We start from the raw sequence: 13,832 nt of genomic DNA, 5'->3' as shown, positions 1-13,832 counted from the left end.
TTGGGGGAGAAGCACCTTTTTAATTCACAAAAAAAAGTCGTTTTTAATGTTTTTTTTTTTTTTTTTTTTTTTTTTTTACATTTTATGTTTTTATATTTTAAGGTAGATGACTTTCAACGACTTCAAACGAAATATTTGTCAATCTGCACTCATGATGTTGATTTATCGCAATACGTTGGGCCTCACATTCCAACAACTAGCAGATGTTCTCTACTATCAAAACTCTCGTTAACCCCTGGGTTACGTTACCACGAACAGCCTCACCGGCGTTTCTTTTAGCAGCACAAACAGCAACTGAACTTGTTGCAGTTGAAGTTGCTGCATCATTTTGGGTTGTAAAGTATGTTAGGCTGGACGTTTTCCCCCACATGCTGTTTTTAATAAGCAGACAGGCAACACAGGAGCTTGTTTAGGAGATAGTTCTGACTTATTGGACCCTAGGCCGGATGCCAAGCATAACAACAGGTCCCTGGATGCCCATAAACAGTTAAATAGACTTGGACTCACTTAACCTCCAAAAAGTCTTATATAACCCTGATACGGTTGTCATTTTATGCAAATTCCTTGCATCTTTTCTTTACTCCCTTTCTTTTTTTTTTTTTTTTTAGTTTTTCAGGCATTGTGCATGTAAACATGTCCCCACAATAAGTTCAGTCTGTGCTATTTGCAGTTGTGGTTCACTGAGTACTTTATGACACTAACTACTGGTTGCCAATAAGAAAGAGACAAGCTGAGGGCCTACCAGACCAGCAAATACGCTGCAACAACGATTCGCCTGTAGGAGTGTGTGGGGCCTAGAGAGAGATGAAAATGAATTAAACCTGTGGCTTTAAGTTAGTGGCTGTGTTGCTCAGCATGTGAGTTTAGTTTCGTGTGGCTTGGAAAACCACCACAGGAAAAGCACAATGTATTAAAGAGGGTTGATGGTAGCTCGCTGCGGACATTCTGGGCAGGAGTCCATTAATGGCTTTGGCACACCGACTCACATTACAGACATGCAGAGTGTCTTTACTTAACTTTGTGAACCTTATTCAGAACTAAGCAAAACTTATGTTTTAAGGGCTAAAAGTGACTGATTCCTACCAGGCGCTGCTTCTTTTACCACTTTGCGATTTCAGACTTTTGCAGTTTTGGATCATTTCATATGTTTATGGATTCAAAGGAACTGCCTACAAGAGGTCATTTCATACCAAACATTCACCAGACGACGTGTGACCAGACATATTTTGGACCCACTTTAAGTGGTTTAAAGTAATCTATAACCTAATCACAATCCTCCAAAAAAATGTTTAACTTCTAACAGGAGGTCTCTTGGATTTCATCATTCAGGTTCATCTCGGGTTACAATCCGTCCAATCATGTTGAAACAGAGTCAGCTGTTCCCGATGGGGATCAAAACCAAAACATGTTAAAATGTGAAGTAAAATCTTCAATCTTCAAGTTACCCATTTAGTTACCCATTTAGCATACAGATAAATGTAGTAGTGAGCAAACTAACGTAAATTTACGTTTGTCTCCCAAAGTTGTACCAAAACCAGGACCGCAGGAAGAAGCAATCACAAACATTGGAGTGTAAAGAAATCTTGGCAGAGTGACTGAGTGAGAAACAGAGAGAAGGCTTCAGTCTCTCTCCAGATGTGTGAACGTTGGCAACTCTGCATGTTCCAGTTCTTGGACACAATCGTTTCTTTGCATTCCCACTCTAAATTAAATTCAGATTGTTCTCTAGAAACATCATGTCAAACCATCCCCGACTTTACATTGTGATTTTAAAGCTGCGGCTAAAACCGCAACGCAGAAAGAAGCATCCTCGAACCTCCTCACATTCGTCTTTAACATCTTAACTCCTTAACCTCTCCAGGAACAGGAAGTTGACGTGTCCTGACATCAAGATGGCAACAAAGGTTCGACGGCGCTGACAGCACTGTGATATGCCTTTTGCTCTTGGCTGGTGGCCCCAAAAGACTCTGACTTTATTTCGTCCTTATTTGTGGCACTTTGCATTTGCTAGCAGAGAGTGCATATGTGTGTGTGTGTGTGTGTGTGTGTGTGTGTGTGTGTGTGTGTGTGTGTTTTAAAGGCAAAAGTGCAGAAATCGGATGGCTTTCTACAGTGCTTCTATTGTAAATCATTTTGCCCTAAACACCCTGACAGGGCAGAATGGATTGCATTGGGAGACATGATGCTGTGAATTTCACTGATGAGCAGAAAATATTCAAACAGAGCTGATGAGCAGCTACACTTATCTACACGCTTCTGACTAGCATGTGGTCACTGTTTGTGCTGGTGAATTTTGTACACTGTATGTATTCATTGTGAGGAGACAGGTAAGTCTCAGAGGGATGCACTGGAGTCACATGTGGAGCCAAGCCATGAAGTCACAAATTGAAAGAATGAAATAATTACAGAACAACTTGACTCTGACTTTATCATGTTGTAGGCTACTAGCAGGGTTTTGTAACAAAGCTGCCACACAGCCAAGTGGTGTACACTATATCTGTCTGTGATACTTAACTTAGGAACATGCACCCAATAATGCCTAAATTGCTAATTGCAAAGTACTTTTTTTTTTACAAACTCCTCATATTATTTTATAGAACCTGAAAAACTACTTTTCTTAAGGCTTTAGAGAAATGATTTTACTTAGATTGCATTTTCTTTCAAATGTCTTGTTCAGACTTGAAATTCAATGCTTATGATTGGAGACAAGCACAGTTTATTTATATAGACTCAACTTGAGATTTGACTCGAGACTTAGGAGGAAAGACTTCAGACTTAATTCACTTGCAACACTAAGACCTGGTCTCATGTCTAGTTGTTTTTGTAAGAGGGTTTTCATGTTAGCAGTGGGGTGTCTCCTTTGGGCTCCATTTAAACTATGCAAACGCCATAGTTTGCATAGTCCTATAGTTTAAATAGAACTGTCTATAAACATCCACTTTAGACCAAAAGCATTGAAATGTGGAACATCACTGCCCGACCAGCAGTAAGTACGCTAACGCAGATCTATCGTATCCACTTCTCATTTTCCAGAGTGTCGGCATGGCTAACAAAGGTCCATCCTACGGCATGAGCCGGCAGGTTCAGGATAAGATCGACAGCAAGTATGACCCCGAGCTGGAGCAGATCCTGGTGGAGTGGATCAGCCGTCAGTGTGGCTCCGGTGTGGGGAGGCCAGAGGCCGGCAAATTGGGCTTCCAGGCCTGGCTGAAGGACGGATGCGTGAGTTAGTCGACCCTGTTTGACACGCTGCTTTTAGAAGAGCATTCCATAATACAAACCTCTCTTTGTTTCATGTCCCCCTGTCAGGTCCTGAGTGAACTTATTAATAGTTTGTTTCCCGGAGACAAACCGATAAAGAAGATCCAGAGCTCGCCAATGGCCTTCAAACAAATGGAGCAGATCTCGCAGTTCCTCAACGCTGCAGAGAAGTACGGCGTCACCAAGACTGACATGTTCCAGACCGTGGACCTATGGGAAGGTTAGAATGTGTTGCTGTGGTGGAAGCAGACCAGTCTTCAGTAAATGATTGGTACTTTAACCTAAACATTGTGTGCTGGTACAGGTAAGGACTTGGCAGCGGTTCAGCGGACCCTGTCGGCTTTAGGCAGCTTGGCCGTCACCAAGGAGGAAGGCACATACAACGGAGACCCTAACTGGTTCTTCAAGTGAGTCCAGTAAAACAAACTGCATCAAACAAGAAAGAAAAAATAAACAGTAAACACAATTCCTTTCATTTTAAATGTGTGACATTTCTGGATGCTGTATTGCAGGAAAGCACAAGAGAACAAGCGAGATTTCAGCGACGAGCAGCTGAAGGCTGGGAAAAATGTGATCGGGTTGCAGATGGGGTCCAATAAGGGGGCCAGTCAGGAGGGAATGAGCTATGGCCGACCCCGACAGATCCTTTAAAGTGTCCAGACATGCAAAACCTCCTTAGCCTCCTTTTCCCCTGAAGCCTCAGATGCGCTAGACATCCTCCAGGAGCCTTTGGATAACCGACTGCTCCTTTATGTCTTAACCTTCTGCTTTAGAGTCAAGGAACCTCCTTAGTCTCAAAACCCTGCCTTATGGTTCCTTTAAGTTTACTCTGGTGACCACTGCAGGACTTGGCATGCTTTCCCTACATCTGAGTGTCTTAAGATGCAGCAATAGCCAAAGAAATCCTTGTGCACCAAAAGGCAATTTATGATTTTTACAGTGCATTGTTTATCAATTAGTTTCTCTTGAAATATTAACATTTTGTCATGTTTTCTACATTTACAGAACATTGGTTCTACTTGCTAAGAAAGAAACATTAGTTTGTTTACAGAAGATTTAGAAGAAACTATTCCCAAATTGACAAGGACGACCAAAGGGTGTGCAGATACTCTTTAATTTTTACTGCTAGTATCGTTTAGTAAACTGCCACTTCCTACTTTGCTACACCTGCTGTGTCAGTACCAACAGTTTTGTACGTTGTCTTAATAAATAATGACTTTGACATACAATCGTGATTGTGGCTGGTTCAATCTTAATTGTGCATCCACATCAAAGACACATTAAACTGGCTTTTTTGTTTTGAGCAAGATGAAAAAGAAATTGAGAGTTTAGAAATGTTCATGTGAGGATTTACACATAGTTTTCTACCTGGTTTCTTTCCATCTCCTGATGGTCACATCAGGAGATAGAAAGTTTTATACACAAAGTTTGTACAAAACTTTTTCGGTTTTGTAAGTACAAAAATGTCAGGCTGTGCAAATCATTGCACTTTAGCAATTCAGCACATGTATTGTGCGACTGTCCCCAAAGATCAATATTAACTTTGACGTGTTTTACTCTTTCATTTTTTGAATTATAAATCTACCTTTCTTTACAGACTTTGTGGTTTTGATATCTCTTTTAATTTTTTTTTTTTTTGCAAAATTGATCAAACAGCATAATATGTTAGAAATTCGTTGGCATTACAGATGGTAAAGATCCATCTAAATGTCTGTTTCATGGTCCATTTAGATGGTTTACCTGCAGCAGGTAAACTCGTCACCTCCCATGACAGTCAGAAGCCAAAAGCTCTAATGAATAAAACATAAAAACTTTAGTACAGCCAGCCTTCTCAGTATCCACTGAAGACGATTCTGAGTAACTTTGGGCCTTTCAGTAATTCAATAAAACACTATGTTCTCAGAGAAAGGTGCAAATGCCTCCAGGCAAAACTCCTCCTTCTTTTCATGCCCAGAAAAACTCAGTACACAACAACCAAAACGGCAGAAATGATGAGAGGATGAATGGGTGAACTGATCAGCATCCAGTAAAGTTTTATTCCGTGTTGCAGCAGCCCGAATGTTTCCATTTAAATTTCTTCTTGAGCCTTTTATGCTTCCCCTGATTTCATCTCTGGCACTAAAACGCGCTAGCTTGGAGCTTTCACCATCACCTCCTTCATTCCAGCGCCAGTATTAGCAGCAGCTCTTTGTGTTTCCGGCTCTAACGACAACAAAACGGTTCTTTCTTAGCACCGACTTTGATTTGGGTTTGAGGGAAGAACCGCCTTCGCCAGGAGCTTGAGGTGGGTTCATGAGGCCAGTAACCAGTCAAAACGTTAAAGCTTGCAGTCTTTAAAAACTGTAAAAAAAATAAAAATAAATAAAAAAAAAAGACTGTTGAATGACAGGGGTCACGGAGTCCAAGCGGCTCACAGCTGGTATTTTCTGTTGAATCTGTAAACACTTAGTTCTTAAACACTGTCAGCCTTTTAATGTCGTTAGAAGAGTTTCAACAAAACTTTCTCTAAACATTGTGTGCAACTCTCAGCTGGTTGGGATTTCTTCACTACAAACCTTGGACTTTAAGCATACATATTGCACTGTGATACTGCTCAATATTATTCTATGAGATATTTCATGACTTATTTATTTATATGGTGTTAGTGTGTGAGGAAAATATTCTGGCATAAACTAGATGAGTTGGAAACTAATTTAGCCTTATTTATAAATGTCTACTTAAATAAACTGTAGGACTGAGTTTGTTTTTAACTCTTACACAAGCTGTTTGTGCTTAATGCATGTTTAGTGTGTTGCTGTACAAAAAAAAATACCAGATCTGGATTTCATGTGTTCATCTATTATTTTATTATCATCATCTATCCATACGGACTACTGTGATTGTGGTCAAATACGTATCTACTAAATGTCTGCATTCACTTATTTAATGATTTTTATTTTCAATCGTCTTTATTTTTTGGTCCCGTGACGAGTACATATACTTTTTTTGTGTACTCGTCATTTTTGTCACTTTGACAAAGTTTTTTTTTTTTTTTTTGGTAAATTTGTCACAGCAGTCAAATTTTGCTGATCAGGACTGATTTGTAAAAGCAACAAAACATCTAAGGGGATGAATAAGTTTTATGATTACATTAAAAAATATTTCTGCCCTGATAAAGATTTGTCTAAACTAGCGAAGCCATTTAAAACTAATCAATAAATTAGAGAGACAAAAAGGAAAACAACTAAATAGTTTTTCCAATGTGCTTTTGGTGAAAATCCTTGGTTTGCTCTACTATCTGTGAGTGCCTGCACCATTTCTGTTTTTGACAATAAAACATCACATGGTAGATGGAGAAACTTCTCAGGCAAACATAGTAAAAAAATCTTGTAAAACCAGATAATTTCTGAAAATTCACATATTTAACACAAAGGGAATAAAATCCAGATATCCCCAAAGTGTTTTTCTATACTCTTATTCAGGAGAGGAAAATACTTAAAACATAGTTATGCTCTTTCACACATTCTGTAAAATATTATAGGACCCCTGATTACAATGTGCAACAAGAACCTTTTGAATGAAAACCCTTTATTTATTAATTACTCAAAAATATGTATCCTATATTTAAATAACATTATTTATTGAATTAATTTATTGAGTGGGATTTAAAGCTAAATAATAAAAGAAAGCAGCAATAACTCCACCAAGTTTTTTTAATTTTTTATTTTCATTTAAACAAGCTGTGACTTGCACAGCAACACTCCAAAAAAAATTTGTTCAGTTATATAAAAACACCTGCAGCTTTGAATACATTCTTTAAAAATTGTATAAACCCTATTATGCAGTCCATATACAGCAAATGTGTTCAGCAGGCACAAATCCTTGATGTATTACAGTTTATAAAAAAATACATATAGCAAATCCAAAGCTTGAAAAATCCCACTTCAAGTTTTAATCAGATTTTGCTTACTTAGCTACAAAATAAAAAAAAAAAAAAAAAAAAAACACAACCCCTCCTCCCCCAGATTTAAAAATTGGAAGAAATAATAGGTCAGAGATATAAAAAACAAAACAAAACACAAGAATGAAAAGTCACATTATAGCAACACTTTAAAGGAAGACCCTGGATATTACAAATACTCCCATCTCACACACACACACACACACACACACACACGCGTACACACGCACACACACACAACTTGCATTCCCTTAAATATTGCACACAACTTTTTCTCTAATTTACTCCACAGGCGTTTCGGCCTCAATCTGAAAATATAATTTCTCCTTTGGGGGAAAATTTCCCAACCCACCATGTACCTGTTTCATTAAACTGGGTGGTTAAGTCCCAACAAGCCGCCCGCAGTTCATGAATCCCAGTTTTAAAGAAAGCTTTAGAAGCTCCATGTGGTTTAACATCATATTTTCCTGGTCAGGTGATGCGTTCGGGAAGAAGTGCACAAACGAAGACGTAAAATCACAGCCCAAACACATTCAAGGCCACTTGAGTAACCGTGGTAGAAGAGAAGGAGTAAGAAACCTACTTTTTGATTTATTCGCAGCTCGGTCTTTAAGTACCATCACTGCTGTTGGAGGCAAGTGCAATCAGAGCAGAAAAACAAGCCTGAGAAAGAGGAAACGTTTAGGCTCACTGTTACGTCTCCAGCTGGAGAGGAACTTTGACCTCTGAGTCCAGCACAGCCTGCAGTTCCACCCCAGAGTCCTGGTCCTCCTGGTCCCTGTACTCTGCGATGTATTCGTCCCAGTACCCGTTCGCCTCCTCCACTCCTCTGCCTTTGCTAACGTGGCTGGTTTTGAGACGACTCCGCCTCCTCGGCAGACACAGGAGGCCTCTGAGGTTCACCTGACCGAGCGTGACGTCCAAGATGTAGTAGACGGACCAGAAGAGAGCGAAGCATCCGAGCAGAAGCAGGAACTAGATGGCGGGGGGGAAAAAGAGAAGACGTTACCGCGAATTAAGTACCAAGTTATTATTTTACTCAAGTAAATTTTATTATTAGGAATCCAATAAAAAGGTAAAGATTGTCCAAACGCAGCCAAACAGACCGACTGCGTTTCCTGAGTGGAGACATTTCTTCCCTTAACAAATAAACCGTATTGTTTACAGTGGTTGAACTCGTCATCTGGAACATATTTCAGTTAACTCAAATTTACCCCATTTCAGACATCAAGGGGTATGTTACTGCTGCCCTCACTGATGGAAAAACAGTAATAATTGTTTACAAATGTAGAGCAAGACAAGAGTTTATAGAAAGCTGTAGCTACACACAATTCTGTCAACTCAATGAATGTTAAAGAAGATTATAACTGTGTTGAGACAGAATGTCTGACTATGTCAAAGAAAGAAGAGTTCTCTGAACATTATTGGTTTATGAGCTGTAGTGTCAGCAGGTAATTACTACATGTCATAGCTGTGATTGAAATTAAAACAAAAATCTCTTGACTTTTTTTTTTTTTGCAACATTTCCAGCAAAAAAAAAAAAAAAAAAGTCCTTTAGCCAAGCTGAGGTCTGATTTTCTACAACTCTACAGAAGCAAGTTTATGGAAACTTGGTTCCTACACAATAAAAAAAAAAACAGCTTGCAGAGTTTTTGGCTCTTTATGTTAGTTTCATAATCTGAAATATTACAGTTCACGTTTCTACAGCAGAGAGCCTTTTAATATGTAATCTGCAAAAAGAAGAAATTGTTCAGAAGGAAGGAGCAAAGGAAATAAAGGAAGGAAGGAAGGAAGTGAGGGAGGCAGTCTAGAAGGAGAAAGGAAGTGCAGAACAAAGTAAGAAAAAATATTTTTACAAGTTATTTGATTTTTTTCATACATTTCTAGACATGGAAAGCTGGAAAATTACAATCCATACTTTTTCTATACCGAATGGGATTGACTGCAACTTCTATATACTCAAACAAAACTGTGCATCCCTTTTCTATCATTTATTTCAAGTAATTTTTCTTGCAAATTGTCTTCAGACGGACAGAATTCACCAAAGATACGGTAAACCTTTGGTAGGTGTGAGAGTGTGAGCCTGAAAGCTGCGTTTACCTTCAGGTTGTTGGAGGTGAAGGGGTTAATGATCTCGGGGGGGATGTCTAATCCTGGAGGACAGGGCAGAGAGAAGCTGCTGTCCAGATGTTTGCCACTCATGGCTTCCTCCACCAGCCTGCAGACCGGCGAACGGGAAACAATTGAGCGCTCACAATCACCGCATCCCAGTCGGATTTTAGACACCGACGGCAAACCGGCAGGAAAACTGGACTTACTTTTGCCTCTCCTTCACTTCGCTGGAAGTCATAGATGAACCGTAGAGTGTGAGCTTCCACTGCTTCAGCACTCCCACGGCGGCGCACTGATCAGACTGTTCATCTTCTGCAGAAACACAGACACGGGTCAGGGAGAACTAAGAAACCTGGATTCACAAGAAGCCTCATAAAACCCAGACCAACAGTATATTAGGCTGACCGGAGAAGTGTGTGCAATGTGTGTGTCTTTCCTGCTGACTTACTGCTGTCAGAAATCCTGAGGGTGTACTGGCCTTCAGCTCTCTCCCCCCAGCAGCGCACGGTGGAGAAGGTCCAGTCCTGGTAGCCGGAAGGATCTCTGTGTAGAAAGAAAAAAAAAAAACTACGTCTTTACATCCACCCGAACATCACTCTGCTCCTTCCACACAGCGAGAGCTAAAGGCCTTTAAACAGACACGATGAAAGACGCGGCGTATACCTGTCGATGGGCCTGCGAGCCCCGATGACAGAACTCATACCACTGGGACATTCCAGCACGATCTCCACGTTCCCACGGCAGGGGTGGGTTATTGTCACGGTAACGGCCACATGCTCGAGCGTTTGCATCCCAGACGGCTTCAGGTCGGCTGCAGAGACTACAGGAGAGAAGAGAGCAGGAAGGGTAATGTGCAACTTCAATTAAATGTCTTTAGGGCACAGCAAGAGATGTATAAAAATAATGCGATCTTCATTATATTTGGGGAAAAATGTGCAGTGGATTGCAAAAGTATTCAGACACGAAGAATTATGTCACATTACACACTACAAATATCAGGATTTTATGTAATTGAACAACACAAACTTGAGACAAAAGGCAGATCAGATTATACATGGCTTGCAGGAAAATGTGATATGCAAAAATATTCATTCCCTCAACAATATCCACTACTGAATTCACCACTTTGTGTTGGTCTATCACATGAAATCCCAGTGAAATACAACCTAGAAGGGTATTGTGCAACATCAACCGTTTTGAGATTAAATCACGTTTTAATGTCATTTTCTCATCAAAAACATACTTGGAGTGCTGCTTTGATTCTTTCATGCATGTTGAAAAATTCTTAAATCTCTCAAGACATCCATTCGATGGTGCAACTCATAAAAAAAGCTCAACTCCAACAGACTAGCGGCAGCAGCACTTAGCGAACACCTGGTGGAACTGCATAACTGGTGAGCTCATTACTGAATCTGCTTCTCAGTCCTGCGCTCCTAAGAACGGTTGCAAATGGCATAATGAGAAGCATTGTTGTGATGACTTGCTGAAGAGAGAGTACTAGCTTCTTAAAGAGACAGAGGCCCTATGTCAAGGCATCATATTACGAATTCAAATTTCTCTTCAGGTTCTTTTTTTATATAGCATTTTTGTAACGTTTTTGCTTGGTTGTGTCATAAAACGGCACTATGTGCCTGGAAAATACATAATACCACCCCTTTAAAGTTTGTAGTTGTGACAAATGTGAAAATGTTCAAAGAGTACGTACGAAACCTGTAGACACCCACTTTTACAAAAATACAGCTGCACTCATAATAAAATGATTAGACGTATTAGACACATTTTTCTAAATGCTTTATATGCATCATGTCAGTGTTACTTATTACCCCTTCATTAGTGTAATTGAAACACATCTGTAACTCTCTAATAATGTGATAAACCCTGCTGCAGTTTCCCGTCTCACTCTGGATTTCTCCTCTGTTATCTGTCTTTGAAGCACTTATCACCGAGTCCTCTGACCACAGTGCAGCCGCTCAGAGTGGCTGCCTGGTAATTTCCCATCATTTCCTTCGGTCTGATTACTAATAAGCGACAGTGCATCGTGACCATGCAGAGATGCACATATCCCTAGGGCAGGGAGAATCGCAAAGGGACTGAAGGAGAGGAACGTTAAACCGAACTAAATAACAATGTTTTCTTAGGATGGAGCTTTTTCACATATTCATCCTTCATTTCGCTTCAAAATCGCCGTGACGGCTTGTTGCAGAAAGGCTCAACCTCAGTCTCGTGTGAGCAAAGCACACAGTTCCAGTTTAAATCCCAGTCGAGTTCAAGAACCTTCACTCTCCAGATGGAGGGACAGAAAAGGTTATTTTTCTGGCATCAGAGGCTTATGGAGTTATATTGCTTTTAAAAAATGCTGCTCCTATAAATAAATGCATTTGTATCTTTAAAAAAAAATCACACATCATAAAACCTGAAGTATTTTGTGCATTTTAAGATTCATTTGTAATTTTTTTTGCCAAGTTTTGAAGAGAAACTTCAATTTAATCAGCAATTAATGGACAATAAATGATCTTATTTTAATCTAAGCCACTAATTTGCATGGAGAGAAAGTGTCCAATGGTTGTTATGGAGATGATCTAATGATGCAGAAGAGATTTCTTTATCTTCTTCCTCACCTTAACCAGCCTAGATTTTGTTTTCAACTTTTATATTTGTCTAAAATGATCCAATCCAACACACAATCATCTTAAAATTCATGCTGTCTTGTCTGTCCTGTTTTGCAGAGTGGCCAAGAGCGACGGTCTGTCTTATTTAATTTTTGCTTAAATATTTTGTGCTTCATATTCCATTTGGAGGCAATATTTCCAGCACTCTATTTCGAGTAATTGCTCTTTCCAGGCATCAGAATCAACTCTAAGTAATGAGTAAGCCTTGCTTTGAAATGGAAAGCTGTTCACGCAGGAAGCAGAACATATGACCGGCCTAATGGACAATGAATCAGTCAGCAAGGCTGCCAAAACACTGAACGGGGTCCAAAGCAGATCCAGCCACATTCTGTTACAAAGAGCTCATCAGGGAATTCGACCGAAACAGAACGACGACGGGTTCGCAGAACAACATGAGTTAAAGTGAGTTGAGAAAATAATTCCTCACATTCTTTGGGAGTTTGCTCTGTAAAAACCAGCAGCTTTTTCAAGAAGACATTGTTGCATGAGACCAAATGTACACAGACCCGTCTGTGGTCGTATGATTAACTGCAATGAGGCAATAAAAGAAGGTCGATAAAGTCTGAGGGAGGACAGGATCAGGCGGAGGAAGAGGGAAATGTTTCTACTTGTATGAGGTCATTTCAACAACCAGTTGTGGAAAAAAAAAAAAAAAAAAAGTGTTAGAGGGATTATATGCAGAGGGCTCTGAATACGAGAGACTCAGCATGGAAAGGTTTGAGAGAGGAAGAGGATCTACAGAGATTTTACATAAAAAAAAAGGAGATCTGGGGAGAAATTCTAAAACGAACTAAATTTAAAAAAAAGGGGTGGGGGGGAGAATAACAAAAGCAAAACTCACAAACTGCTGAACATTACCTAATAAGGACAGGCAGCCTGAGCAGCAGGCATGCAGGGAGGGAGGGATGGCTCTGTTATGGAGAGCAATGTTTAAATTCGACAAGCAACTGTCCTTCATAGAGCTGAGGCAGCGACACAGAGCGAGAGAGAAGAGGGAAAAAATAAAAACCCTACCATTCCAGGTGCGGATCAAGACGCCCGTATGAGTGGAAACGGAAACGTCCTCCTTTATGACCGAGCTCTGATAGGACACGAGGAAAGGCACCGACTCCCACACCTGAGACACAACGCAGGAATATTTAGGTTGACTTCTGGTGGCAAAATGTTTGGGGGGGAAAAAAAAAAAGTGAATTTACAGTGTGTATGTACCTTGGCAGCATTAACTAGTCTCCATGCGTTCAAAAGGCCAAAGCCATGCTGGTGGCTGTGATGAAAACCGGCTCCGTTCACTTTCCAGTCAGCTGACGTGTCGCACTGTTAGGAAACACAAAGAAAACATCCACACCTTCATGGTCCTGCCCATCCAGTTAAACTAAAGTTCAAAAGTCTGGTCTAAAAAAAAAACAGGACAGAGGCAGACTATCGCCACATTTACTCTCAGCTACTGTGTAAATTAGCAACTCTAGGACAAAAAAAATCTGCTTTGTGAAACAAACAAAAAGAAATTTTAGAGCACTTAAATATCTCCTCTCATCTGATCTGGAATTAGATGACAAGGTGAGTGCTTCAAACTTGACATCTCGCCTATTTTTGAGACTCTTATTTTGAAAGAAGCAGTTCTTACCTCGTCAGTCTCAGTGTGCAGCTGGCTGATAACTTGCCTAAACTTGAAGCCTCTACCACTTTTTAGTCTTTATGTCCACCTCAAAATTAGAAGTATAGATGTGTACGTAACATAAAGAGTGCTGCTGACTGTTACTAGAGGTTTTTTTTTTTTTTTTTTTTTTTGAAAAGGAAAAAGACCTTTAAATTAAAAGAATTTAAAAACTTTTTTTTTAAAAAAAAAATTT

The 13,832-nt window shown here is 39.9% G+C and overlaps 2 protein-coding genes across 4 annotated transcripts in view; one reads left to right on the top strand and one right to left on the bottom strand.

Moving 5' to 3' along the window:
• tagln (transgelin) overlaps nucleotides 1-4,490 on the top strand; it is a 9,395-nt gene extending 4,905 nt beyond the window's left edge. The window contains exons 2-6 of one of the 2 annotated variants that reach the window (XM_015060910.1): nucleotides 1,862-1,904; nucleotides 3,034-3,222; nucleotides 3,310-3,481; nucleotides 3,566-3,668; nucleotides 3,774-4,490. In XM_015060910.1, the coding sequence (XP_014916396.1) occupies nucleotides 1,893-1,904; nucleotides 3,034-3,222; nucleotides 3,310-3,481; nucleotides 3,566-3,668; nucleotides 3,774-3,912 (615 nt within the window). In that variant the 5' untranslated portion in view covers nucleotides 1,862-1,892 and the 3' untranslated portion in view covers nucleotides 3,913-4,490. The remainder of the gene's footprint in view (nucleotides 1-1,861; nucleotides 1,905-3,033; nucleotides 3,223-3,309; nucleotides 3,482-3,565; nucleotides 3,669-3,773) is intronic. The other variant, XM_015060919.1, reaches the window with a different exon arrangement.
• Nucleotides 4,491-7,210: 2,720 nt separating this feature from the next.
• Nucleotides 7,211-13,832, bottom strand: part of pcsk7 (proprotein convertase subtilisin/kexin type 7) — a 16,744-nt gene continuing 10,122 nt past the window's right edge. For both annotated transcript variants that reach the window (XM_015060887.1, XM_015060897.1), the window contains exons 11-17: nucleotides 13,192-13,296; nucleotides 12,997-13,099; nucleotides 9,977-10,133; nucleotides 9,762-9,856; nucleotides 9,520-9,625; nucleotides 9,302-9,419; nucleotides 7,211-8,176 (exon numbers count right to left, since the gene is read on the bottom strand). In XM_015060887.1, coding sequence (XP_014916373.1) covers nucleotides 7,895-8,176; nucleotides 9,302-9,419; nucleotides 9,520-9,625; nucleotides 9,762-9,856; nucleotides 9,977-10,133; nucleotides 12,997-13,099; nucleotides 13,192-13,296 — 966 coding nt within the window. In that variant the 3' untranslated portion in view covers nucleotides 7,211-7,894. The remainder of the gene's footprint in view (nucleotides 8,177-9,301; nucleotides 9,420-9,519; nucleotides 9,626-9,761; nucleotides 9,857-9,976; nucleotides 10,134-12,996; nucleotides 13,100-13,191; nucleotides 13,297-13,832) is intronic.

Source organism: Poecilia latipinna, unplaced genomic scaffold (assembly GCF_001443285.1).
Source record: "Poecilia latipinna isolate Pla-1442-1.1 unplaced genomic scaffold, P_latipinna-1.0 Scaffold68, whole genome shotgun sequence".
In the NCBI taxonomy this organism is placed as follows: Eukaryota; Metazoa; Chordata; class Actinopteri; order Cyprinodontiformes; family Poeciliidae; genus Poecilia; species Poecilia latipinna.
The sequence above is the reverse complement of the archived record's forward strand: the minus strand, read 5'-3'. Positions and strand labels throughout refer to the sequence as shown.